Here is a 26,581-nt window from a genome sequence, read left to right on the forward strand (position 1 = left end):
CAATGAAAAGTACACATTTCAGGTTTGCTAATCTTTCACATGTAAGACTCAAGTCCAGCTATCAGGAAACTTCTGTATTTAATAGTGCCATTTTCAGTTTTGTTTAGACTCTCATTCTTTTCTGGTCTTGAAAATAGCACGCTTCAGATCTACTACAAACAAATTCAATTTAATTTGGTACATTCTTTGAAGAAAGACTATTTATTTTGGCCCTTGAGAGTGAGCACAGCATAAGACTCTTAGCCTTATCATCACACAACATCTTTCATGGAAGAGACTGACACAGATTTAAATCATTGTAAGAGAAGACAGACCATGATAAATACTCTCAAAACAGGGGGTGGAAACAACTGCATTCTTCTGGGAGGCTCAGGGAAGTCTCATCATGGAAATGTAACAGCAAAAGAGATCGTAAGTGGTCATTTGGGGAAAATCACAAATATGGCTCTTACCAAAAGTTTAGAAATACAGATTCATAAGGCATTACTCCAAATGTCTCAAATCAGAATTTCTAGAGTAAGGGGATCAGGAATCTGAATCTTTTAAAAGCTATCCTAGTGATTCTGATGATCAACTAGGCATCACTCGATGCTAGTGTTCCCTGAACAGGATTCCCTCAGGGTTTTTGTTTAGCCTTTTTGGAGCACAGCAAGCTTACTGCCATGAAGACAGCCAGCCCTTCATGGAAAGTATGTATGTAGAGTGAGGTTTTGATTGTCAGAGACAGAGAGTAAGGATATTTGAGGCACAGCAACTATCAGAAATCAGGAAACAGGGGAAGGTAAGTTTGGAGAGGAAACCTGGGGTTCCATTATGGGGTGATTTGAATGTCAAGCTGATGAATTTCAGCCACATCCTCTTTGAGATGGAGGCCATTGATAGGATTTTGGTCATCACTAGGTTTAAACAGTCTGCCAAAGCAGAATGGATTGGAGATTGAAGAGAATGGAAGTAGGGAGAACAGCTTGAAGTTTCATTCAGGAGTTCAGAGGTAAGAAAGGCAAAGTGGAAGAAAGTATGAGCTGTGTTACAGGGACAGCCCTACAAAGCTTGACCGATTAAGGTCGAGGAAGAGTCAAAGCTGATTCTGGGGTTTTGAGATTCTGAAGGGCTGAAACATTAACCAGAATGAGGACATTAGGATCAAGGGCAGGTTGAGAAGGCAGATGCCAAATCAGGCTTTTGACATTTGAAATGCATTTGTTTCCATCACCATCTATCTTACTCTGTCACCTGTCCCAGGACAGAGCTTAGTTATGATTTCCTTTATATTCTCAGAGGTTGGCACAGAATAGGGCCTCAAAATGTTTGGTGAATTAATAGTCACTGTAAATATCTTCTCTCTTTCTCCTCTCAGCTTCAGTATAGGACCTTATTATTTCTCACTTAAATAATGCAAGCCCAGGGTCCCACCCCAGCTCATAGTTTGTGTGAATTAGAACAAAGTGCCCTCCCTGACTTTATGAATTAAAAAGGGGGGCTTTTATCTGGGTAGATGCAGCCCTTTGTTCAGGGCTTGGGAAGCCGCACACACCTTTGTGGGAAGATAAAGGCTGCCCTTCCTGTAGGTAGAAGCCTCTCACTCAAGGACGGATATGGACAGCTCAGGGCAGAGGTGGGTTTAGACTGCACTCTTCTCCTCAGCAGGCACAAGGAGCCCTGGAAAAGTCGCCCAGTTGGTCCCCTTGATCCCACCCGGCCATTTCTATTTCACCCAAAGAGATATTTTTCTAAAATGTAATCATATCACAGTCTGCTTCAAACCTTTCCTTGTTACCCCAGGGTCTTCAGGATAAAGTTCAAAGTTCTTAACTTAGAACAAAAGGCCATTTGTGAGAGCCTTTCAGCATCCTTCCCAGTCCCCCTCTCCAGTTGCATTTCCCAAACCAGCGAGGCACAAGTGGCTTCACTGGCTGCATTTCCCTCACCCTCTGCCTGGCTAGTGCTGCTCTTCTTTTCTTAGCTGTGATCATCCTGCCTTCCTGTCTAGGACCTCCTTGAGGACTGAGAACCTATTTTGCTCATGTTATTTCCCCTGCACGAGCGTGCAGGCTCCTGGCTCATACTTGCTGAATGGCCACATGACTTAGAAACCAATGAAAGACCAGGTTTTGCCCCCACCCCCTCCCCACAAACAAGCAAACCAAAACAGAACAACACAAAACAGATCCCCCGCAACCAAAAAATTAAAAAAAAAAAAGGTTTTGCTGGTTTCTAAACATGAGGTATTCTGTCAGCTATCAAAGCCTTTTCTTTTCCATTTTTTTCCATAGTCTTGAAATGGTTATTCATTCAGAGGTCAAAGATTTATGGGAAGATAATTGCTTGGAATGAAGTCCAAGGCTGGCTTGCTCCGGTGTGTCTGTGTGCGAGTCTCTGTGAGGAGCTTTACAAAATGGCCCCTAGATTCAGGTAACATAATTGACACCATTGACCACGTCAACTGAGAAGATGGAGAACTCTGCTCAGCTGCCTGAGACAGAATGCCATCAGTGAGACCTCGTTCCAAATGCCAGACCAGCCCAACTTTGGAGTTCTTATGTGGTCTGTCAAAGGGTCTCCTTGCATGGAACTTCCAGGCCAAGTTAGACTTATTTTTCCAGTTGTATTCCTCTGCTTCCCACAGAGAATGTGAAGAAGCTGTCAGAATGTGGTCAATGAAAGAAGAAATGATTCAACATATGCCATCACTTAGACTTCAACAAAAAAATCACAAGGAGGCAAAATATGGCAGTGGGAGACTGCCACAGGGAGGTAAGAGGGGTGCCACAGTTGTGCTGGCCCCAACACTGCAATGGCCAACCCTGCACTCTCTTGGGACAGCAAAAAACATGGAAAATTATGGGGTGCCTGGGTGGCTCAGTCAGTTAAGCATCCAACTTCAGCTCAGGTAATGATCTCGCAGTTCATGGGTTTGAGCCCCACGTTGGGCTCTGCACTGACAGCTCAGAACCTGGAGCCTGCTTCGGATTCTGTGTCTCCCTCTCTCTCTGACCCTGCCCTGCTCTCGCTCTCTCTCAAAAATAAATAAACATTAAAAATAAAAAAAGGAAACTGATTCTGTCACACAGTCCTCATTCATGAAAACCAGCAATGGTAGTTTTTCTTCATAGAAACCATGATAACAGGGAGAAGAGATGTGGCTTAGGGCGCAAGTACATATTCTAAATGTTCATTTTTTCCATGATTTTTGACAGTCATTTAAAAACATTTTCTGTGATTTCAGCATTAATAGTTTTTGTACAATCTTGGTCAGTTAGTCTTTATAGTTTCAGACAGTATTTTAGGCTTTTCTCCTTTGATTCTGTTAGTTAGGCTTTGACAATAAATGAGTAAATACGTAGAGTCTAATGTCTACTTATGACTATCAACTATTACACAAGAATTGGGCTCTACACACAATTATTTCTTTCATTTTTCCTTCCTCCATACCCTGTATGTTATATATACTTTGCGCATAGGAATAACTAGCTAGAGATAAGTTTCAATGGAACTTGCTTTCTAATTTTGGCTTGGAGTCTATGACAAAGTGTCTGTTACCTTATCTTTCAGACAAAAACTTGAAGACCAAGATGTTCTCCAAGTGCAAGGCATAATTATTATATTAAGGATATTAATCCATACTTTCCTCAAATAATGCTGCACCCATGAATTTATTTTCCATTTCCCTCATATCCACTTTCTCTAAAATTAAATTGATATGGCATCTTACATTGTTAATATCAAAATAGTCCTCCTCCCTTCTTTCTTTAAGTATCTGTTGAATGGCTCATCGGGAGCTTAGAGAGACCTGCTTGCTCAGAGAAGAGACAGAATTGTGCCTTAAACATCCCCTCCCCAGCATACCCCTGTCCTCCAGTACAGCACTGGGTTTACTAAGTACTCAGGAAATATCTGTCAGTTTGGACTTGACATTCTAAATCATTACATGACTTATTTCCTTTTATCATTTATCTCAGCACTAAAGGGTAAGTAGTGCCCATCTATTGGTAGGATACTCTTACTTTCCAAATTCCGAGTCCCACCCCTAACCTCAAAGGAAGGAACAATCCTCAAAGCCTATTTGAATCAATTAATTTCTTCATTTATGCAAAAATTATGTAGGGGGAAAATGAAAAGTGGAAGGAAGAGGAAAACGTCAGGATACTCTTCTGCCTCTTTTCTGTTATACTTAAAATTAATCATATAAGCTTTTTCTAACTTTGCCTCAAGGGATCCAGTGAGAAAAAGACTGTAAGGCTGTCTAGCGCAGTGTCTGACAATAGTGGATGCTTGATATATACCAGTTTATTTATTATAATATAATGTACTAAAATCAGAGGATCTCCCTCCTTTATTGCTACATGATCCACCATCCTATTTTCTTCTTTTCTCTCTTTCACTTAAAGAATGGTCTGTGTGTGATTTTTAAAAAATATATGTATACATAATATATATATTATATAATTATTTAAAAATATTATATATATATGTGTATATATATATATATATATATATATATATATATATATATATATATTCGTACGATGGTTCAATGCTTAGTTACCTAATAAAGTGCAGATGAGAGATTACGTCCAACATTTTCCTTAAATCTCTTCTACAATTTAAGACATCTCAGGGAAGGGATAGAGGAACTCCTCCATCAACGGATCATGATTTTTATCTCTGTCAAGTGACCCACAATTTGGTTACTGGTGCAATGAGAAATTAAGAAATTAGCACACTTTTATGACTGTCATTTCGCAGTCACTCAAATCAGAACTGGAATGCCACAAAAACAACTCCCTGTTAGCCCAGAGAAAAAAAAGAAAGAAAGTAAAGGGGAAATTCAGATTAGTCACAAAGAAGTTCCCCCGCCTGCCTGCAGAAGCTGCAGTGTTAAAACTGAGAGAGTGTGCTCTGTTCTTTCAATTGCCTCTTATCTCTGGTCCCAGGACCTCTGTGTATTTTCTGATTGATAAGCTTTGTTTTCCCTTCCCCTCCTTCTTTGTGAGGAAGAGGTCAGTCCTCCATCAGGCTCCCCTTTGTTACAGTTTTCATCTTCCCTGCATCCAGATTGTGAAGATGGAAGGGGTCCAACCCCTGGATGAGAATGTGGGAAACGCACCAGGGCGAAGATTCCAGAGCAACAAGCTATTGCTGGTGGCGGCTGTAATTCAGGGGCTGGGGCTGCTCCTGTGTTTCACCTACATCTGCCTGCACTTCTATGCTTCCCAGGTAAGATGCTCCACTGGGCCCTTTGTTTCCTCCAGCTTGTGATGATGGTAGCTCCAGCAGCTACAGTCATTTGGAAATAGTCTGATGTCAAAATTCCTGATTGCCCCCCGACCTGCCCCTCAGGGATTGTAAAGTGTGGTCAAACACCCTCCTGTCTTTCTTTTCCTTCCTTCTTTTCAGTAGTGGCAGTGGTGGGGCACAGTGGAGGTAGGGCATGGGCACTGCTTCTGGATTCTTCTTTTCCTCACAGTGCAAGAATCCTGACATTCCTTTATGAGCTGTCGCTTTGAAGCATGGAGCCACTGCTATACTTGCTTTACCCATTCTGCTAGTAAGCATCTGATCAGGGGATTAATATAAAAAGGAAACAAGAAAGGGACCAGTTCCACCTTTCCACTGCATTCATAAACCCCATAGGTGATTTGCTTTTTGAAGAATGCTGAAGGTACCAACATTAAGTTCCTTTAAATAGCTAACCTGTGTTTTTTAAGGGCGGAGATGTGCATGTTCACGTGCATATGCATACATGGCCAAATGATGACCCCACCAACTTAATCAGAGATTGTATTTCAGCTATTCTCTGCCAGTCACAACCTACAGACATCACTTTGTCTTCTTCCCACTTTGTCCAATGCATTGTGTAGTGGGTGATCATCTTTCTAAGTATTTCCCCCACTTAATGCAGATATTCTTTCCCTTTTTCCTTCTCTTTGTTCTGATCCATTTTACATTATTTTTTAAATTTACTTGTTTATAACTACAAACATTATTAGGTCTTTAAGGATGCTCTTGACTACAAGAGATTCCACTGAAAAGGAAATAAATGTATAATCTTCCCATGGTCCCTTGTTGGGGCCAGTCTGATCATTCTTGTTTCCTTGGCAGGCTGCTTTGGGTTGGAAAAGCCTCTCCCTGGGAAAGGTGAGACAGTAGGAACTTTCATTTCTGATGGCCATGTCAGAGACTGGGTACTTTAAATTAGACCAGGAGAAGATAAGCAGAGTCCTAGCCAATGCCTGGGCTTGTCTTTGTCTACCGGAAGTAGGGGTTTTTGGTGTATAGAGGCCGGCGGGAGTGCGGTTGTGATCATTGTACCGCAGAGAGGGCTCATGTTCCTAAATTCCAGAAGCGTAGCTGGTGTCATGTCAGGTCTGCAGACCAGCGAGCACAAGGTGCCAGTCCTCTCTTCATCCTGCCACACATTTCCTTCTCTGTGCAGAGCCCCTTGCGTGAAATTAGAGTAGGCGATTAGAGGGGAGGGCTGGGGGAGGAGCAACGTGTCCATGGCAGGATGCCTAAGACATAGACCGGAATTAGGCTTTTCTGAGAAGAAAACAAAGAGAATGACCAAAAATAGAACAGCTGAGTGCATTCACCAGGTCTAGGAGCCCTGAGAGTGCTTTTCAAACAACCACAGTGTTACATATTTCCTTACACCGTGGGATGATAAAAAGACAAGACAGATGGCCCCAGTCAAGGCTCAACAATTGCACCAGGGCTCTGAGCAGGAAAGAGAAAAAGGTGAAACAGCTCTATAGCCAGCTGGTGGCAGGGCCGCCCTGGACTGTCAATACCTAGGAGATGCTGAGAAGGAGAGGGGTCCTTTCTGGCAAATCACCCAGTGACTAGGTGAACAGAGCTTGGAAGGAAACATAAGCACGAGTTTCTAGGATGCTCGAATTCACAGTGAGCCCATCGCTAGGAGAGAATTAGCTTTCTGTGGTCCTGGCACAGAAATGGAAGCAAAGACCCAGGAGGTATGTTAGAGCTGTTTTCTCAAGAAATGTGCTCTCATATACTCAGGATACAAAATTTTTTTTCTGGCACAGATATTTGAAATTCTTCACTTGACATTACCTTTAATTTTTTTTTTTCTTATTTCTTAGCTAGACTGTCTTAGCTAACATAATTTCTTGTACTGTTGTAGGACCAAGGGCAGCATAATGGGTCCTTACATTTAATCTCATTTAGTCTAAAAGGGGGAAGGATAGCATAGATGGGTCATGTGTATTCTCCCCGGAATTTGATCAAATGGTTGTGGCGGCAGTGTGTGTGTGAGTGTGCATGTAAGAAAGAGAGAGAAAGAGAGAGGAGAGAAGGGTGTAGAGTAGCTGTTGAAAAAGGGACATAGACTGGTAGCCTTCCTAAACTCATTGATAAGACTGTTTGGAATTTTGGTTGAAATGGGGTTGAAGGATGGGGTTGGTGGTGATGTAAATCAAACCCCTACTTTTATAAAACATAGTATTTCAGGGGTGTCTGGGTGGCTCAGTCAGTTGAGTGTCCGACTCTTGATTTAGGCTCAGGTCGTGATCCCAGGGTCATGGGATCAAGCCCTGTATTGGGCTCCATGCTGAGCGTGAAGCCTGCTTAGGATTCTCTCTCTCTCTCTCTCTGTCTCTCTCTCTCTGCTCCTCTCCCCCACTCACACACACTCTCTCACTAAAATAAAATAAAAAAACAAAAAAACCACATGATATGCCAGTGATGTGTTTAAAGGGTGAAATTGAGCTGAAATGCTGATCATTTTTCCAGTTAAACTGGATCTATTTTATTGCAGGAAAACATATTTGGAAAATAATCATGATTTTTCTTCATTTCCTAGATTTAACTTTTAGCTTTATAAAATAACTGCCTACATGTAGAGGTCTGTAAAAAATACAGATATAGCTATTAAACTTCATTTGACAGTGGGCTTTCTCTTCAATCAAGTTTATTTAATAACCTTTTGTTTTCTCACCACTCTGTTGAGTTTTATTTACTTACTTGAAAAGCAGAAGTTTGAGTTTTTGAGATGCGAGAAAGAAAGATAGATCTTACCCACTCCTTCTGTAACTTCCCTCTTTGGGCCTTGATTTACTCATTTTAACACAAGGCAGTTGGATCACATGAACAGAAAGATCTCTTACAGCTCGATATCCTGTGAGTATATAGTTCATATATATATTTGTAGAATGGGTATGAGGATTTGAGAAATACAAAATATAAGTAAACAGGTTTTTGTGTCTAAGCTTATGGATTTATGCTTCTTAAGAAGGGACTGGGGGAAATCAAATTTGCACATATATTTGTAACTTGTACTTATTCACATATCATACACATATCAGATAACTTAATATGGGTTAGCTAAATGCCTTATTTAGAAAGGGGAAAGAAGTGGATGCCTTAGAAGAATATTCATGACACAAGTTATAAAATTGAGTGCTTCTGTCACTAAAGCCAATAGACATTTTTAGATACTTATTGGGACTACCATTTAAAATATCAGGCTCCCAATTGTATCTGTAGTTTCATCTGGGAACAATGGCAGAAAAAAGTTGACCTATGAAGCATGGAGTTTGTGTAAATTATATCCATGTGTCTCAGGGCTTTTGAAGCCAGGGCTCTTACGAGATTTATACCACCTTCACTATAGCACTCTATATAGGTGAGGGCTTTTAGTGATAATTTTGTTTTGAGATAGAAGAAGAGAGAGAGAGAGAAAGAAAGAGAGAGAGAGAGAGAGAGAGAGAGAGAGAGCGCGCACCTGCAAAATTGCATGTGTGAGCAGGGAAGGGGCAGAGAAAGAGGGAGACAGATCATCTTAAGGAGGCTCCACACTTAGCGGAGACTGACACCAAGCTCAATCTTGACCTGAGCTGAAATCAAGAGTCCGACACTTAACTGACTGAGCCACCCAGGTGTCCTTTTTTTAGTGATGATTCTTCAGCAACCCCCCAGTGAAAGTTTTACATTCCTTCCACTTTTACTGGTGGGAAGAACAAAAGTGGAGATGCTTGGAAAGTGAATTGACCTCTTCTGTACCAACAATGCCCAGGATTAGAATTCACAGTTTATTGATGAAATGTCAGGCTATAACTTGGACTTTTGTTTGTATCATTTAGGAAGAAAAAGAGGTGTTTTTGCTTGAAAGATCTTGTCTCAGATTAGCTCAATTTAAATGCGTCCCCATGCAACCTAACAAGTTTTTAGAAATACTTTTTTTTTAATAACATGCAAATAAGTGATTTCTGATACAACTGAGTTTGCATTTCATAAACAATTCTGTGAGAATTGAAAAGAAACATCTGAAGGATTGAACTGATTTGTCATTAAATATTTTTCAGGTTTTTAGGGGAGGTACTGATAAAAACATACAGAATCTTTGGATTTTTGAGCAGGCATTAGATATAGCCTATCTAGAGATAAAACCCCATAAACTCAGAGACGGTAGAAGCTCGGGGATCAGGTAATGCTTCAGCTGATATTAGAACAAAGAGGGGAAATTCTTTAAACAGACAAGAGAAATGGTGTTGGGTAGGGGCAGAAGGCTTCCTTGTTCAGAATGGTTGAAGTGTTCATAGGGAAAAGTGGCAGATGAGGCTGAAAACTTAGGCGGGGGCAGATCACAAAGGGTCTTGTCACTCTTGCCAAGGGGCACATTTATTTATTAATATGCAAAAGAAAATACAGGAAACATTACTAAAATTGTTGCTTCTCCAAATTTCGCTTCTCTACTGCGTGGCCTTATTGGCAAATACAGAAAGTGAATCAAATCTCATATGGCACTAGGGGGCACCACAGTAAAACTAACCATTCTCAGATTTATTTATTTATTTTTAAAGAGCCTATTTCTCAGGAAGCTAAGTGCTGATCCATGTGTAAGAGGATGAACAGTACCCGGGGGCCTAATATTGTTGACTATTTACACAGTGATGATATTTTCTCAGTGAAAAACTTAGATACATGTTCTACACAGTGATATTTCCTAAATGAAAGTTTTAGCTACATGTTCTCACCCACATATTCAAAATAGGACAGAGTAATTTGGAGAGATCATGTTGGAAAATGTCACATACATATACAGATACAGAAACAAACATATCCACACATGCACGGGAGATCTGGAAAGCTTGGTATAGACCCAAGAGTATAATCTCCCAATTCCTTTTCTCTGATGTCAGCCCCTAACTACCAGCACCAAGTAAACCCAGCCTTGCCCAGGGCTGACCATCCTGCCCTTCCAATTCTATTTCTTTTAGTAGCAATTACTTCTGTGCCCTTCACTCTTACAGAAACTGCAGCTTTCCACTCTTCAGGGATTTTTCATTCATAGAAAATGAACATTAATCTTCTGGAGACATCTAGGCTAGAGAAGCCATGTGCAATATTGTTTTCTTTTTTTTTTAATTTTTTTAATGTTTATTTATTATTGAGAGACAGAGTGTGAGCAGGGGAGGGGCAGAGGGAGAGGGAGAGGGAGAGGGAGAGGGAGAGGGAGAGGGAGACACAGAATCCGAAGCAGGCTCCAGGCTCTGAGCTGTCAGCACTGAGCCTGACGCGGGGCTCGAACCCACGAACTGCGAGATCATGACCTGAGCCAAAGTCGGATGCTCAACCGACTGAGCCACCCAGGCGCCCCTGCAATATTGTTTTTATGTTATGTTTGGTGAGTGAAAATAAACAACTGAACTGCAAAGTAGAAAGGTTATTTCCCAGTCCCAGGTGAAATAGATGGTCCCGACACCCTATAGCTTGTGTGTTTTGTTTGTAACCATCCATACTTTTGATGTCCGTATCTTTCCAGATGAAGGAATCAAAACACTTCCTTACATGAAATTACAAAACATCGCAAACTTTTGGAGGAGCTGTTGGTATACAGGAGAGAGTGTGCTGGACCAGAAACTAAATGACTGGTTCAGTCCAGCCTTTTAACTTCATGACCCTGGGTAAATTCTGTAAAATTCCCAGAGCATCAGTTTCATCATTTCCAAAATCAGAATTTGGTTGTTGTGAGGAGCAAATGTTGTGTTGCAGAGCTTTGTAAATGCTAAGATTATTATTATTATTCATGAACATGCTTCCATAAGGCTAGGGCCACTAAAATGTTTACTTTGTGGCATGTATACACATGTATGCACACCCCGTGACCTCAGAAAGCGTATCATAGTTAAGGTTAACCTTAGCTTCATGAACACTGACTTTGCTACTGTAATTTTTAGGATTAAAAACAAGTCCCAAAACCCTTGTAATAGTGCTAGCATTTCTGAACATAGATTTCTAAGTGATAGCCCACGACTGGGTGGGAGAAAAGAAGAGCAAAGGGGAGAGATTTATGAAGGCATAACAGTGTTATCGGGTTAGCATCCGAAAGTGGTTCAGAGATCTAAAATGACACACTTAGAACATGCCTATTCCATCTCCCCGCCCCCCCCCCCCAGTTTGGTATATTTTATCCAATTCTCCAATGACTTGGTTGCCAAATAGAGTCGAAAATTATGTCTAGAAGAAGCATGCTATCTTTTTCATGATACTGGAAACATTGGGCATAGGGCTAGCATAATCAAATTTGCTTTCCGCAGACCTTTCATTCTAAGATGTAGCTTAGGTGGCTTGTTAATTGTATAAATTTGTCTAGCTTTGGTAACATGTAAATGCTATTTAAGAACATACTCTGACCGATAGAAAAATGGACAGTAGACTCAACTTTAATTCTCCCAACACTAATGTAGTGAGCATTATATATGATAGTAATGCTTCCTTCATTCCCTAAATGCAAACTGTATATGTGGGGAAGTGAGAGTCCAGTGAGTTTAAATGGTGTACCCTCAGGGCTGGGCTTTCCTGTAGGTATAGCTACGGCAGAGCCAGAGAAACCATCAAAGATCTGGATGAAGATGAGAGTGTCATAAAAAATTGAAAGCAAGCAGCAAAAACAGTCATTAAGGGCAAATATAAAAACCTGCTGGGTTATAAAATAAGTTGTAAAACACATACTGTACAGTTAAGTATATATAAAATATATTTATATATTTTATATTTATATATTTTATAAATTTATAAATATATGTTTTGTATATAAAATAAATTTTGAAATACTCATGTGTTGGGTGCTTAGTGTTTTTAGCTTCAAACTCCCCAAAAGTTCCTAACCTGGCCCTGTATACGGTACAATGAAGACTGGGAACGCCAAGATCTTTTTGGAGGGATAACTGAGGGCTGTCACTCCTACTGTTATTTCCAATAACAGCCCCTTGTTTTTGCAGATCTTTTCTGTACTTTTGTCCTCACTAATTCACTACCACCTTGAAGGCAGTTACACACATATTTGTGTCCAGTTTTTCAATAAGAAAATGTGAGGCTTGAGAGACTTGCTTAGGTTTACATAGAAAAGTCAAGGTTAGAAGTTAAGACAAGGTCTAAATTCTAGTCCTGTCTCTTTCCATTACACTTGGCTAAGACTCCATGACTCTTGGCTTTACAAATTTTGTCTGGCTATTTTAAAATTTGTTTCCTTTTCTGGCATTCGTAGTTTTTGAGGAGAAATTGAGGGAAAGATTTGTGACCTATATGGAGGAGGAAGATTCTTTTCTGAAAGAGAGTTAAATCTATTTATGCCAATGTAGGTAACATGATCAATGAAGCTTTAACAGTTGCATAATACCTTATGGTTGTTTTTATAAGACGGAATATTGCATGTCTGGTATATTCATAGATGAGAAAGGGGACCTCAATTTGGGTACTAGCTCATCTTTTCTTTTCTGAGCCCGATTTTCTCTCTTTTATTATTATTATTATTATTATTATTATTATTATTTTAAATTATAAGGAGATTAGACTACATAATATCCCTAGGCCTTTGTAATTCCGTCAGACTCTGATTCAAAGATTTACTTTAATGTGAAAGTGTGATTTGCCACTGCTTGTAAATACCTATTCAATCATGTGTTAGTTTTTTAGAGCTGCCATGATAAATTACCATAAACTAGGTGTCTTAAACCAGCAAACATGTATTTTCTCACAGTGCTGGATGGTAGAAGTTCAAAGTCAAAGTCTTTCCAGGGCCATAGAGAAGTCTTTCCTCTGAAGGCCCTAGAGAAGAATCCTTCCCTGCCTCTTTCTGGCTTCTGGTGACTCCTGAGAGTCCTTGATCTTCCTTGGCTTGTAGTTGCATTACCCCAAGCTCTGTCACCGTCTTTGCCTCACCATCTCCATGTGTGTACCACTGTGTCCTCTCCTTTTGCTTTAAGGACACCAGTCATATTGGATTTAGGGCCCACCCTAATCTAGTTGGTCCCATGCTAACTTAACTAATTACATCTGCAAAGGCCCTATTTCCAAAGGAAGTCACAAACTGAGCTTCCAGATGGACATGAAAGGTTGGGGGGGGGGGTGACACTATTCAAACCGCTACAAACCTCTTATTCATTTACTTGTTTAACAATATCTATGGTTATTATTTTCCTGTCAGACACTGAGGAAACAGTGGTGAGTGAGATATGGTCTTCTTTGCCCTCCCAGAGTTTCCAACACAGTGGGGAAACAAGATGGTTAAAGAAGCAATAACAGTGTGTGAGACGTACTGGATAACCACATAGGGTACAGTGAGAAACTTCAGTAAGAATCTTCACAGAAAGCTATCTACCTATGTCAGTACCTGGTTTCTTGACTGGGAGTATAAAGTGAGCACACTCCTCTTTTGCATTAGATGCTTTACTTCTCTTCCATTCCTTAAAAGAAAGGCTTTAGTTTTTTTTAAAAAAACTTTTCAAGTTTTGTTGACATAAAATGTTACATTAGTTTCAGGTGTACAACAGAGTGATTCAACCTCTCTATACGTTTGCTGTGTTCACCACCTATCTCCATACATTCCTGTACTTTTTACTCCCATGACTTATTCATTCCATAACTGGAAGCCCCTGTCTCCTATTCCCCTTAACCCATTTTTCTGAACCCCCTACATCCATCAATTTGTTCTCTGTATTTATAGATCTGATTCTGCTTTTATTTATTTGTTCATTTTGCTTTTTAGATTCCATATATGAGTGAAAACATACAATATTTGCCTTTCTCTGTGTGATTTATTTCACTTAGCATTGTACCCTCTAGGTCCATCCATATTGTTGTAAATGGCAAGATCTCACCCTTTTTATGGCTGTATAATATTCCACTATCTATATCTGTATCTATATCTATATCTATATCTATATCTATATCTATATCTATATCTCTACCTGCCTACCTATCTTTATACCTATTGGGAAAGGCTTTAGTTTAAGATGTCATTGTCACCACCATGATCATCCCATGATGATTTTTATAAGTTACCAATCCCAGCTTTCAGCAGAATACAGGTTGAGGATTATTTAGGCTCATGCAAATGAGGCTAAGAGCTTCACTGCACAAAGAACACTAGAGATATCTTTGATTGTTCACTAACCATCAGAAGGAGTCACTTGAGAAGGAGACCTACTGCTTTTATTAAGGAAGAGGGATTTATTGTGTTGAAAAAATCTGTTCAAAGGTCTTCTTATCACCCAATCTCCCAGGGTTTCTCTTGAATGTTGTGATTTGCTGAATCTCTGACATGGAAGAGTTCATGGGCATTGTTTATTCCACAGTGTGAATAAGCACTTCTTACTGCTTTTTCCATCAGTTTAACTGAGGTTGGACATCAAGATGAGGAAATTAGAAGCTGAGAAAGAGAAGGGACTTATAGATGGCTTCAAACCAGACCCAGGTGTTCCTATTCCCAGACGAATGCCTTGTCCGGTTCTACTAAGTTGCCCTCCCAAGGCAACAATCCCTCCTTTTTGTATAGCAAGTGAAATGGGGAATGAGTGACTTCAAATAGAAATATATTGCTTGTGATAATTTTGCTATTCCCTTTGTACTCAAGGAAGAATGAGGTAATTTCAAAAAACCTTGAGCAGTGTATAATGTTGGCTACAGCCAGTGTCAGCTCTATGTGATTATGTGATTATGTAGCCACTAGCTAAGGTCTGGGCATAGTCTAAGGGGCTAAGTTCCACCTTAGCTCAGCAAACATTATTTACTGAATGCCATTATGTTTGATGCATTGTAAGACTCATAATCATATAGTGGGTACATTGTTAACAGAGCCTTCCAGTTGCTTAGACACTAGGCTTCTACAAGGATATTATGGTGGAGACTTAATCATTGGGGTGAAGAAGGGTGTTCTTAGAAATGTTTTGGTAGACTCCTCTGCCAATATACTTTAAGGACTTCCCCAGTTAATCTGGAAAGGGAAACCCAGATACAAGAATACCCTTCCCTTGGGGATATAATTGGTTGTCTTGGGTCAGTCATATAATTTTGAAGGTATGTTCATGTCACCTGGATGCTTATGCTTCATTTGGTTGTTTACCTGAATACCTGGATTCCTCTTAGGAATCTGTTAATTGCTAAGCACTGAGGACAATGGAACCACAGTTCTTGTTCTCTGAGATAGGAGAGGGTCAGTAAATGGCTCTTTGAGAGATCTCCATTAGTAAGTAAGTTTGGCAGGAAGAGTGGAAGTGGTTAGAGAAAGCAGGCTACATTAGGATTTCACATGGGTTGTGTAGTTGGGAAGAGAATAAATAGTAGGAGAAAAATTACAGCAAAAAGGTGCCAGCAGTCACGGTGAAAGGTGGGGAGGAGCAAGAGAAAGTGTTTGGATGACAATTAAAACAGCTCTTCTTTGTGTTCATTAAATCCCCCACAAAAGACTCTTTATTAGAAGAGGTTTTCAAGGCCACACCTCTTCATCTCTAAGAAATGTACCTTTGAGGATATGGTTTTATGAATACAGAAGCCTCCCTGGCCAAAGTACCAGTTTTTGCCCATTCTTCTCATTCCTTTCTGAGTGGGCTCGTGAACTTCCCCGATCAGAGGGGGGCCCTTCCCTTTGCAAGGAGGCTGTTTCCACCGAGTGCACACACACATGCGGCAGGATGAGAGTCTACCTCCCCAGCCTACTGTAATGAGTTAAGTATGGAAAATTCCATCTTTCTTTTCAGAGGCTCCTTGAGACATACACCAACAGCTTGTGAGGTTGTGCTTTCATGAGCTCTCAGGTCTTCTCTACTGACATGCAGCCCAAGGTGGATGAGGCTCACATTCAGTGCGAGATGGCATGGTCAACTGGGGAGTCCCCCTTACAGATCTCTTTCCCCACCATCCAACACTGATTCACACCCCAGCGCACTCCCACGTAGGATCCTGACACTGTAGCCTGACATCAAGTGAGGAAGGGCAAGGCCCACATAGTAAGTGTGGAGCCCACTTCCTGCTTTCATATTTGATGACTATCATTCCCTCCTGCCACAGATGCCCCTCTCCAGGACAAATGCCAAATGAGTATAAAGGTGGCAGCCTCCTGCCACATCCCAGTGAGTCAGAATTAGAAACTCACACTCTCCCAAGATGAGCCCTTGAATGAAGCATCACATTTTTGGGAACTCGGTACAGACTGCTAGGCAAACTCTAGCCATCAGATATGTCCCAACCATGTTCTTGAACAGTTCAGTGCTCAAGATGCTAAGAGAGGCCAGGAATGGACCTAATTCTGGCTCTTGTTTGCAGCACCTGCTTGCTTCCTACTTTGTACTTGTTCATGGGCCTGCTGCTCCATGCCAGGACAACTGAACCTAATCAGAGCCTCACTAGAAGTTTTGCCAACCTGTACAATACAGACGACCTTGTAGAGTTGTCTGAAGAGCTTTGTTTGGAGAACTTCTGGATATTTTGAGATATATATGAATATTTTGACAACTGTGTAAAACCTAATATTTATTCCTCATTAGTATTATGATGAAAATAATTCAAATTAATCTTGGACCCTCTGACAAATGTTTTCATAGGTTTTGTGGTTTTTTTTTTTTTTTTTTTTACTCTTAAGATAATATAGGATAAAGTGAAAAGTTATTATCAGGGACTGGAGTTCAACCAAATTCAAGTTAATACCTGTTTATTTGTGAGCAAGTTCTTAAGAGCATTGATTCTCATTTTCCTATCTGCAAAACATGGGTTGTTATTATTCATACTTAATAGGATTATTTTGAGCAACAAATGAGGTAATGATTCTGAGAAAGAACAACCTAATGCATGGCATGTTATAAGTTCTTAGTGAATTTTTATTTTTTTTCTTGAATACCAAAAATGGTCTCATTTCTAGACCTTTCTTCCATAGAATGTCTTTTGCTTATCTGGTCCCTTTCTCTCTTTCAAGGCCTCTGTCCAAGTTTTTTCTCCTTGAGCTGCCAAAGCCTGCAGTGACTTTTTTGTTCTCTGGAACTTTTTCCCATACACTGTCTATTGATGTTTCCCAAAGGTTTTATGTAGAGGGAGGGTTTTATTTCCTCAGCTGGCATATGTTTGTCAAAAATAAGAATTGTGTGTTCTATTCCTTTCTGTTCCCAGAGTTGAATGAATGCCTGCCACACAGCAGATACTCAGTAATTGTTGATGCTGTTTCAAACCACCAAATAATATGACAATCATATTATTCAATCAACTACCAAATAATTCAGTAGAACAAACATTTCTTGTTTGCATCAAGGAAACGATTTCCTTTATACTTATGCTTCTGAGACCACTTCATTCCAACATCAGGACTATATTTTTTCTGATGTGCTTGACCTACATAAGTTTGGATTTCACCTTTGAGAATGATGTGGGTTCTTCAGACTTTCCAGCTTGTTCTTACATGGAAGCTCTCTGAGACCTTTGATATTTTCCCTTTTCTTTTAGTATCTGGAAAGGATCTGAGGATTTTGCTTTTCATCATGGTAAAAAAGACCATGTTTGTTTGTATGTGGGTAAAATAAATATCTTCTGATTGTTTTCTGGTAATTCTTTCTCATTAGGCCCGGATGCTTTTGTACTGTTTCTTTGGGCTACGAGAGCCAAAGAGCTAATATTTCAGGGACTTTGATAGTCTTTATTCACTATTTTAATAATTCCTTCATTTCATACTCATATATAAGGCTTGAGTAGTGTTGTGCTGAATAAATTAAGAACATGGATCTTGTCTTCCACGTGCATCCGAAAATAACAGCTGACATTTGTCGACTCCTACAATATTCCAGGCCATGTGGTGAAAATTCACAAACATTATATTATTTAATCTTCTTTCACTCTAAGATATAGATTTTATTATTTCCATTTTATAGGTGAAAAAACTGAAATTTAGCAAGTTAGTACCAATTTCCCAAGGTCGTACAGCTAAATAGTCTTGTAGAGCAGATGAGACGTATGGTGGTAGAGTGGAAGTCAATAGAGAGTTTTTGTTTTATTTTGTTTTTTACCTTAGGATCCACTCTTGGTGCTGTACATTTTATAGGTTTTAACAAATGAATAATGGCACGTGCCCACCATTACAGTGTCATACAGAATAGTCTTACTACTCTGAAACTTCTGTACTTACCTACTCATCTCCCCCTGCTCCCTAACACCTGGCAACCACTGATCTTTAACTGTCTCTATGGTTTTGTCTTTTTCAGAATGTTCTGTATTCAGAATCATACAGTATGTGGCCTTCTCAGATTGGCTTCTTTCACTTAGTAATATGCATTTAAGTTTCCTCCATGTCTTTTCATGGCTTCATAGCTCATTTCTTTTCAGCACTAAAAGTCCAATGTCTGGATATATCACAGTGTATTTATACATTAACTTACTGAAGAACATCTTAGCTGCTTCCAAGTTTTGACAATAATGAACAAAGTTGCTATAAACATTCATGTGAACAGAGTGACTTTAAACACTCACTGTGCGAGTGCAGAAGCCAAAAATCAGTTCCTGATTTAGGCCTTGAAGGTGGTGATATTTTGATGGATGGACACAGATGGAGGGACATTTTTGGCAGAGAGAACAAAGGAGGCAAATATATTTCAAATGCTCGCCAGCCTGATTGCTGGGTGCTTTCACATGTTTCTTACTTAAACTTCACAGTCATCTGGAACATTCCAATAGCAATTATTATGCCATAGTTTCACACAGATGAAGACTAATGCTCAGAAACAGTATATAATATCTCCAAATACACAGAGCTAGATAAGTCACAATTTGAACTGAATCTGACTCCCAAGTCTGTGCTCTCTGTCTCATCCTACCAGGCTCTAGTCAAGGGCAAAAAGATTGGAGAGAATGGTTGGCTAGAGCGTATGACATGGAAAGGATATGTGTGGTAATAAAGCTTGACAAGGAGGTTGGAGCCAGGCAATGGAGGGTCTGTTGGGAGGGTGGTTCAGGGCAGTGGGGTAGTGAGTGTGAAGAATCAAATATGGAGGACGAAGGGAAAAGTGGAAGGGCACAGAAGAAGAGGAAAGGAGAATCTTATTTTATTTTACAACATTTCCTAGACTTAATGGTATTGATGCCAGTAAGAAAACTTCTGAGAATATGTAAATGTCTAATACTGGTCATCTTCAGGAGAAGAAACAGGAAACCTGAGCCTGGAGTTCTGTTAGATCTACCCTAGAGAGGAAGTCACGTTGGCTTTCCTTGGTCTCAGAGAATGTCCTCTTGGTTATAACCACCCCTACTTCGTAAGGGTACTTCAAAACATTCAGAACTTCCTTTGATTTGCAGGGAGTGTTTGGAGAATCAGTCAAATAATTAAGTCATGAGGGCTTTTAGATCTCAGAGCTTGATGTAAACTTGGATGAAGAGCCTTCATGTTTTTCTCTTTTATTAAAATTTACTTAGCACTGCAACTTTTAAAATCCAAATCATGGACAGTTAATGCTGGAAGAAATGCCTGTGATCTTCTGGTAATTTTTAAAGATGAAAAAACTGACTTCTAGGAAAGTTATGAAACTTGCCTGGGATGACATTGTACCTGGCCCCTGTACCTTAAAACCAAGGTTGCTGCATGCTGAAATGTGGCCATTCATGCTGGGACCAACCAGCTAGAGAGCATTGGGAGCATTTATTTACCCAGGGGATTATGGTGATAATGTAATATGCCCTTTGAGAGGCCCTCTTCCAGAACATTGCCTTAAGCATGAAGGATACTAATTTAGCTGTCACAAATAGTTCATGGAGGGGACAGACTCTCAAATCATCCTAAATCAACAGCTCTCTCCATGTGGTTACCACTGGCAGCTCTCAGAAAGGCTCTCCCTTCTTCCTACGCTGCCTGTTGGTTTCAGCTTGGTAAGGCTTGTGATGAGAAGGCTTAGAAGGGAAGTAGGGGATTCCTCATGTGTGTGGGCAGTCCCCAGTGGAATCTGCTTGACTGCAGCCACTGGTGTGCCAGGAGAATGGGAAGCAGGGATTCCACACCCCAGGGTATGAAAACAAATCCCTCCCTATGCCTTTGAGCAAAATGTCTTGCCAAAAATAATCTGTGAGAAGAGATGTTGTTCCAGGCAGGAGCAATAGGTGGTGCTTTTTGTTTTTCTTTTTAATTTCCTTTTTTAGTAGGTAATACAAGCATATGGTGCAAAATTTTAAAAATATAAAAAAAGTAGACCATGAAAAGTAAGTGTCCCCCCATTCCTGACCTCAGGCTTCCAATTCCATTTTCCAGAGGCAATATTTATGATCCGTTTCCTGAGAATTCCTTCAGATATATTTAATGCCCATACAAGCATTATTAATACTTTTTAACGTGAATGGTAATATAGTTTATACATGATTCTGCCCCCTTTTTTTCACTTCATATATTTTGGAGATTGCTCTGTATTGAACTGCTTTGTTCTTTTAACCATCATATTACTATAGACATTTCATTTATTCAGGCTTCCTTTCTTCATTATTTTACCTCTCTTGCTGTTGAGTACTCGCTTGGTTCAAGTTAGGTTTTTCAAGCCATTAAACAAAAGAGAAAGAGCCAATGTTAGAAATATATGCACTCAAATCTACTGAATTCTGAAGGATTAGACCAGTTTCTATGGCCCGTATGATCTGAAGACAGGATAGTCTTACTCCTGTGTTGCAGTGAAAGAAGAAGTAGCCAGGAAGCTTCTAGAATTCATTCCCAGTGCATCCTGGGAGTTTGTGGCCATGGTGGAATGACTGGCCACAGCCTTCTGCATGAGGGGATCTCTGACTGAATGGATTTCTCAAGATGACTATTAAATGCTCTGTTATCCAAAATGGGAAAGGGGGGCTCAGAGAGACAAAACAATATACTAGAGATGGGTTTGGCAGAGGTGAGGACAGATCTTAGATGCTTGCATGACAGAATACTCCTGACTCATCTTAGGAAATGTTATAGAAAAGCAAGGGAGCAGGTACAAGTCTGGGTCTAATCTTCATAGAAAAAATGGTCTCTTGTCAAGTCATTCCTTCTATAGCTCCTGCATTTCTGCTTCATAGGATATGACTTGTCAATTTCATTTGTTCACCTTTTTTCCTAAAAATATATCCTTTTTCCTCCATCAGGTGCCACCTCAGTATCCTCCAATTCAAAGTATCAAAGTACAATTTACCAGTAAGTATTGTTCAATTGATTCATGTTTTTCTTTAAAAAAAAAATGTTTATCCATTCATTCTGAGAGAGAGAGTGAGCAGGGGAGGGACACAGAAGGAGACAGAGAATCTCAAACAGGCTCCACACTGCCAGCATGGAGCCCTATGTGGGGCTCAATCTTACAAACTTTGAGATCATGACCTGAGCTGAAATCAAGAGTTGGATGCTTAACCGACTGAGCCACCCAGGTGCCCCTAATTCATGCTTTTAAATGAATCTTCTTTCTAGTCTCTTAATTTCTTCCCCCAAACAGGATCTCTTCCTATTCTTTGGGAAGTATGAAATCCTGCAATTGTTAGAGCCTGCATGCTGTTTTCATTAGGGACAAAGAAAATGTATAAAGAATAAAAGGGAGTAATTAGTTACCAAATATATGCTTGTCAGTATTAATCACTTTATATGCCTCTCAGGAAACCTCTGAATAGGAATTATTCTCATTTTTCGTAGGTAAGAAAACTAAAGGATGACTTTCCGACACATCATTTCCCACTAAGTTGATTATAGGACAATATTCTGTCTTAATGAGAGTTGGGAGGTCCCAAATATGAAGGCAAGGTGATCCACTATTAGGAGAGCGTTATTTGGATCCATGATTAGTATTGGGACAATCACCAGTAGTTTCTATATGGATATTCATTTGTTTCATTCATTCCCTTCATTTGCCTGAAGGGAAGTATATCTTGCCCTCCAAAAGTGGTCTTCATTTTCAATTTAAACTATGCCACCTGGGCCTGATGCAAATCAAGAATTAACTGAATTGTGCCCAAGAGTGGGGACTATTCTTTCCTATGACTAAGGGACATGGACCAGAGTGGGTAATCTGAGATGTGGTTGCTTGGCCATTCACAATGATATTGTGGCTGAGGTAGAAATAAAAGAAATTTAGTCTTTTTGCCTTACACTTGGAATGGCCCTACACAAAGCTACCAAAGCTATCAATCTGTGTCCTCCCCCATCCTTTATCTTCTCTCTCCTGTGGTAGTAACTTTCCCCAAAGCACTTTCCAGGAAAAACTAGCAATAAAAAGGTAAAATGGAGAAGCAGGTCTGTGTTCTTGAACTCTTCCACCTACATCGTATTGAGCAGAACTGAGCCCACAGACATTCTGGGCATGGCGGCATTATCGAACTTAAGTGACTGCTAGCAAAGATCAGTAGTAAATGCTGTTGATAAGTCCAGTGCCCAGGGCATGTGGCAGACTTGCACTTCACAGTCAGGTGGAGAGAGGATAGGGCAGCATTAAGAGCAATTGCTTTGTGTGAATGGGGTGTGCAGGCCCTGGGCAGGGGCACTCCTGCTACCCTTTGCCCTTGTCTATTCATTGAAAAAGGAAGGAAGCACTGAAGTGGCAACACCTCCTGGTTTTGAAAAATCAGAGAAACTTCGAAGTGCCATTTCCCGCCACTGGTCTGTTGCGACCACTGCCAGTTTCTCTAACCTCTTAGTTTTTGCATCCAGCTCCGTTCTGAAATCCACTTGGCCACTAGTATTAGCTTTGCCTCTTCTTCCATTCCCCAGGTAAAGCAGACTCCAACCCTCATGTGGAAACACAATGCTCTCCTTCTTTTATTCTTTTCAAAAATCTTTCCCGATCATGTTCTCTTCATATGTTTTTAGATGTACTGGAAGATTGTTGCCCAATGCTGTGCTAAGAAATCATTCTTTTTTTTTTCTTCTTCTTGCCCTCCCCTCCTTAGAGTGTGGGAATGGGACAGGTTGCATCATCACATCCCCAAACAAGGATGAAACCATGAAGGTGCAAGACAACTCAATCATCATCAACTGTGATGGGTTCTATCTCATCTCTCTGAAGGGCTACTTCTCTGAGGAGCTCAGCCTCAGCCTTTATTACCGGAAGGGTCGGAAACCTCTCTTCTCCCTGAGCAAGGTCAAATCTGTCGACTCCATTGGAGTGGCCCATCTAGCTTTTAAGGACAAAGTCTACTTTAACGTGACCACTCACAATACCTCCTACAAAGACATCCAGGTGAATGGTGGGGAATTGATTGTCATTCTTCAAACTCCTGGTGGATTCTGTGCCTACTGAGGACCTGAGGGCTGCACCTAAGCCTGGCACCAGCAAGAACACTGAACTGGGGTTGGACAGGACTCTGATTCTTCTGTGGGAGTGGAGAAGTCGTCCTAGCTTAGCCCCCATATATGGCCACACGGGATGTGACCAGAAGCAGATCCCCTAACTCAGGGATATTTAAAACTTATTTTACATACGAATTAACTTTATTTATCTTCACATCTTCTAAATCACCTATCCCTCATCCCTGATGGTTGCGTCAAGCTTACTAGTTACCTCTACAAAAATGAGAAAATAAGTGCCCCTTCCTTAAGGCACATTATTTCTATTGATCAGGAAATTGTCATAATAAACTTTCTTTATTGAAAAAGACACTTGACTACCCTTTGCTGGAAATTTGACATCTGGCTTTATCAAAATGAAGAGGACAAAGGAAGGGGACATGAATCTGTCAAAGGTGGTATCTCTCCAAGATGAAATTAGTTGCTATTTGCATAGTACCTAAATACTTCTCTCATTTGGTGGAGTTCAAAAGGAAAATCGTCTTGAGAACAGCTGCCAGGACTTGAAGACAGCCAGCTAAAGAATACTCTGTGCTCTGGGCTTTTTTTTTTTTTTCTTTGCCACTTTGCTTTTCCAGCCTCCAATGTAATTAATAGAGATTTCCCTTCAAAGATGCTATGAAATATGTAATCAGAAACTTCAGGAAAACTGTAAGAGATTTTTCCAAACTCGGGAGAGCAAGATAATTTATTGTGAAGGTTATCTTTATCGCATGGGAGAGCAGTGAAACTGGACATCTCAGGGTAAAAGTCAGTAAGAATTTAAATAGTCTGGGAAGGAAAAGACATAAGCAGGAGGCAAAGCAACCCATGTGCATTCTCCTGCTTATGCTGAATATACAATCAGCTCCATTTCTTGCACATGTATACCACATTGCTAGTTTAAAAAATGAAGCAATTCTTTTCTTAAACACAAATTTATGTTGAGACACTGAGAAGCTATTACATGAAAAATACTGACATCTGTCTACAAACACCGTCATACCATATATGATCTCACATTGATAATTGAGACTAGAATGACCAATAATCAGCCAATACCAATAGGGGAAAAGATCCACTTATTTTTAATTTAAACATCCCTATGGATGCATCAGGCTTATGGCACTGTGGACAAACTTCCAGATGATTTGTAAGAACTCAAATTTTTGATAAAATTTTTAAATGGCAGCAAATGTCCTTCTCCCATTTTAAATAGAGTGTATAACATAACATAGAATCTTTCTGGATGGTTCTGTGTCATCACAGTGATTGTAGAGTGATATCTTCAGGATCTCCAGAAAGGTGGAAGGCAGTGTGCCCCTACACTAAATGGCCTCAATTACATTTTGACTTTTTCCTATCTATTTAACACAGTTTTCCATGTGTTTTATCTATGTCCACCTATGTTCCTGCACCCTCTATTTTAATCTGTTATGGAGAGAAGCTAAACAAAGATGCATCATAAAAAGGAGCTAAATAAGAGAAATTGTGCATAAGAGTAACCAAGCTCTGAGTGGCTGCCAAGGCAGTCACATACTCATGATCATGATCATGACCATGAGCATAATCATAGGTAAACATTAGTGGAGGGTCTGCTGTGGACCAGGCATTGGGCTAAATGCTTTACATGAATTGTTCTGAGCAAGATACTCTATGACATTTGTCTTAACTACTCAGAGAATTTAAATCTCTGTGTGTCGGTGTGTGTAGGGTGTGTGTGTGTGTGTGTGTGTGTGTGTGTGTGTGTGTATTTCTTTGTTATTGACTATGGTCTGCAAAGTTGAAGTTACTCAATGGGTGATATCTAATAAGTAAATGTTTATGACTTAGATAATATTTAAGAATATATATATTTACTTTTTAAAGTTTGAAATGTCTAACTATATTTCTCCTGGACATGCACATTCCAGGCCTAAGCATAATTGTTCTGTGGGTTATCTGTCTTTGGTGTCATGGTCCTTCCTCACAGATGCCCACTCCCTTTGGGTACATGTGGCTTGCTCTTCCCATGCTGGCCTCCTTTGGCCATGCAGGGATTTTATTTTGCCATGCACCAGCTTCACCCCCTCTCCCACTTCTACCCATCAAAAATATGTTTGTCCTCTTTAAGTCATTCCTTCAGAAAGATAATTAACCCTTCTTTGGAGACAACAAAGTTTTGTGGAAAGAGAGCTGAATGAAAAGTCAGGAGATTGAAAACCTAATTTGATTCAGTCAGTAACTAGCTATGTGACCTTAAGCAAGTAACTTCCCATTTTTGGATCCTGTTTTCCTCTCCTGTTAAATGATCATTTTAGAATCTTATAGTGCTAACTGTGAATGTACATACTAAATGTCTACATACTGGTTGCTGTGAGTCAAGATGTATAGCCTTGGATTTTTTTTTCTTAGACAAACTAACATCTTCACTCAGCCTTCTTGAGGATTCTTTCAAAAAGCAGCTGCAATCGTTACTTAGTAACTTTCTGTTTAGGGGATGGCTTAAGGGATTCCAATCTTGATCCAAAATCATAATTTGTTCTTAAGCATACTGGGCAGGTCCCCTATTTTAAGACATAATTTTGTAGTTAGTGCTTTTCTGGCTCTCAGGAAGTATTAATATTGATATTAATAATATAGCTAATAATAATATTGATATTTACATGGAAACAAATAAAAGATTTCAGAATTCACTACTGGCTAAAGTGCTGCTGCAGTTTTTATTTATCCTTCTCTTCCTTTCTTTGTTATGATCAGCTAATTCCTTGATGAGGGAAGGATGGGGCACGTGTTCCAGTTTCCTAACTGCTTCCAATTTCTTTTTTTTTTTATTTAAAAAAAAAATTTTTTTTAACCTTTATTTATTTTTGAGACAGAGAGAGACAGAGCATGAATGGGGGAGGGGCAGAGAGAGAGGGAGACACAGAATCGGAAGCAGGCTCCAGGCCCTCAGCCATCAGCCCAGAGCCCGACGAGGGGGACCGCGAGATCGTAACCTGAGCTGAAGTCGGATGCTTAACCGACTGAGTTAAGGCGCCCCAACTGCTTCCAATTTCAACCATCGGAACT

The 26,581-nt window shown here is 40.1% G+C and overlaps 1 protein-coding gene and 1 long non-coding RNA gene across 4 annotated transcripts in view; one reads left to right on the forward strand and one right to left on the reverse strand.

Annotated features, from left to right (window-relative positions):
- The window catches only part of TNFSF4 (TNF superfamily member 4), a 201,490-nt gene extending 175,237 nt beyond the window's left edge, over nt 1-26,253 (forward strand). The window contains exons 4-6 of one of the 2 annotated variants that reach the window (XM_053209456.1): nt 5,056-5,217; nt 21,370-21,418; nt 23,155-26,253. In XM_053209456.1, the coding sequence (XP_053065431.1) occupies nt 5,065-5,217; nt 21,370-21,418; nt 23,155-23,504 (552 nt within the window). In that variant the 5' untranslated portion in view covers nt 5,056-5,064 and the 3' untranslated portion in view covers nt 23,505-26,253. Of the gene's footprint in view, nt 1-4,589; nt 5,218-21,369; nt 21,419-23,154 lie in introns of those variants that run through there. The other variant, XM_015077802.3, reaches the window with a different exon arrangement.
- Nucleotides 1-26,581, reverse strand: part of LOC113595649 (uncharacterized) — a 551,139-nt gene that overhangs the window by 114,782 nt on the left and 409,776 nt on the right. The window lies entirely within an intron of this gene.

This window comes from Acinonyx jubatus, chromosome E4 (genome assembly GCF_027475565.1).
Source record: "Acinonyx jubatus isolate Ajub_Pintada_27869175 chromosome E4, VMU_Ajub_asm_v1.0, whole genome shotgun sequence".
NCBI lineage: Eukaryota > Metazoa > Chordata > Mammalia > Carnivora > Felidae > Acinonyx > Acinonyx jubatus.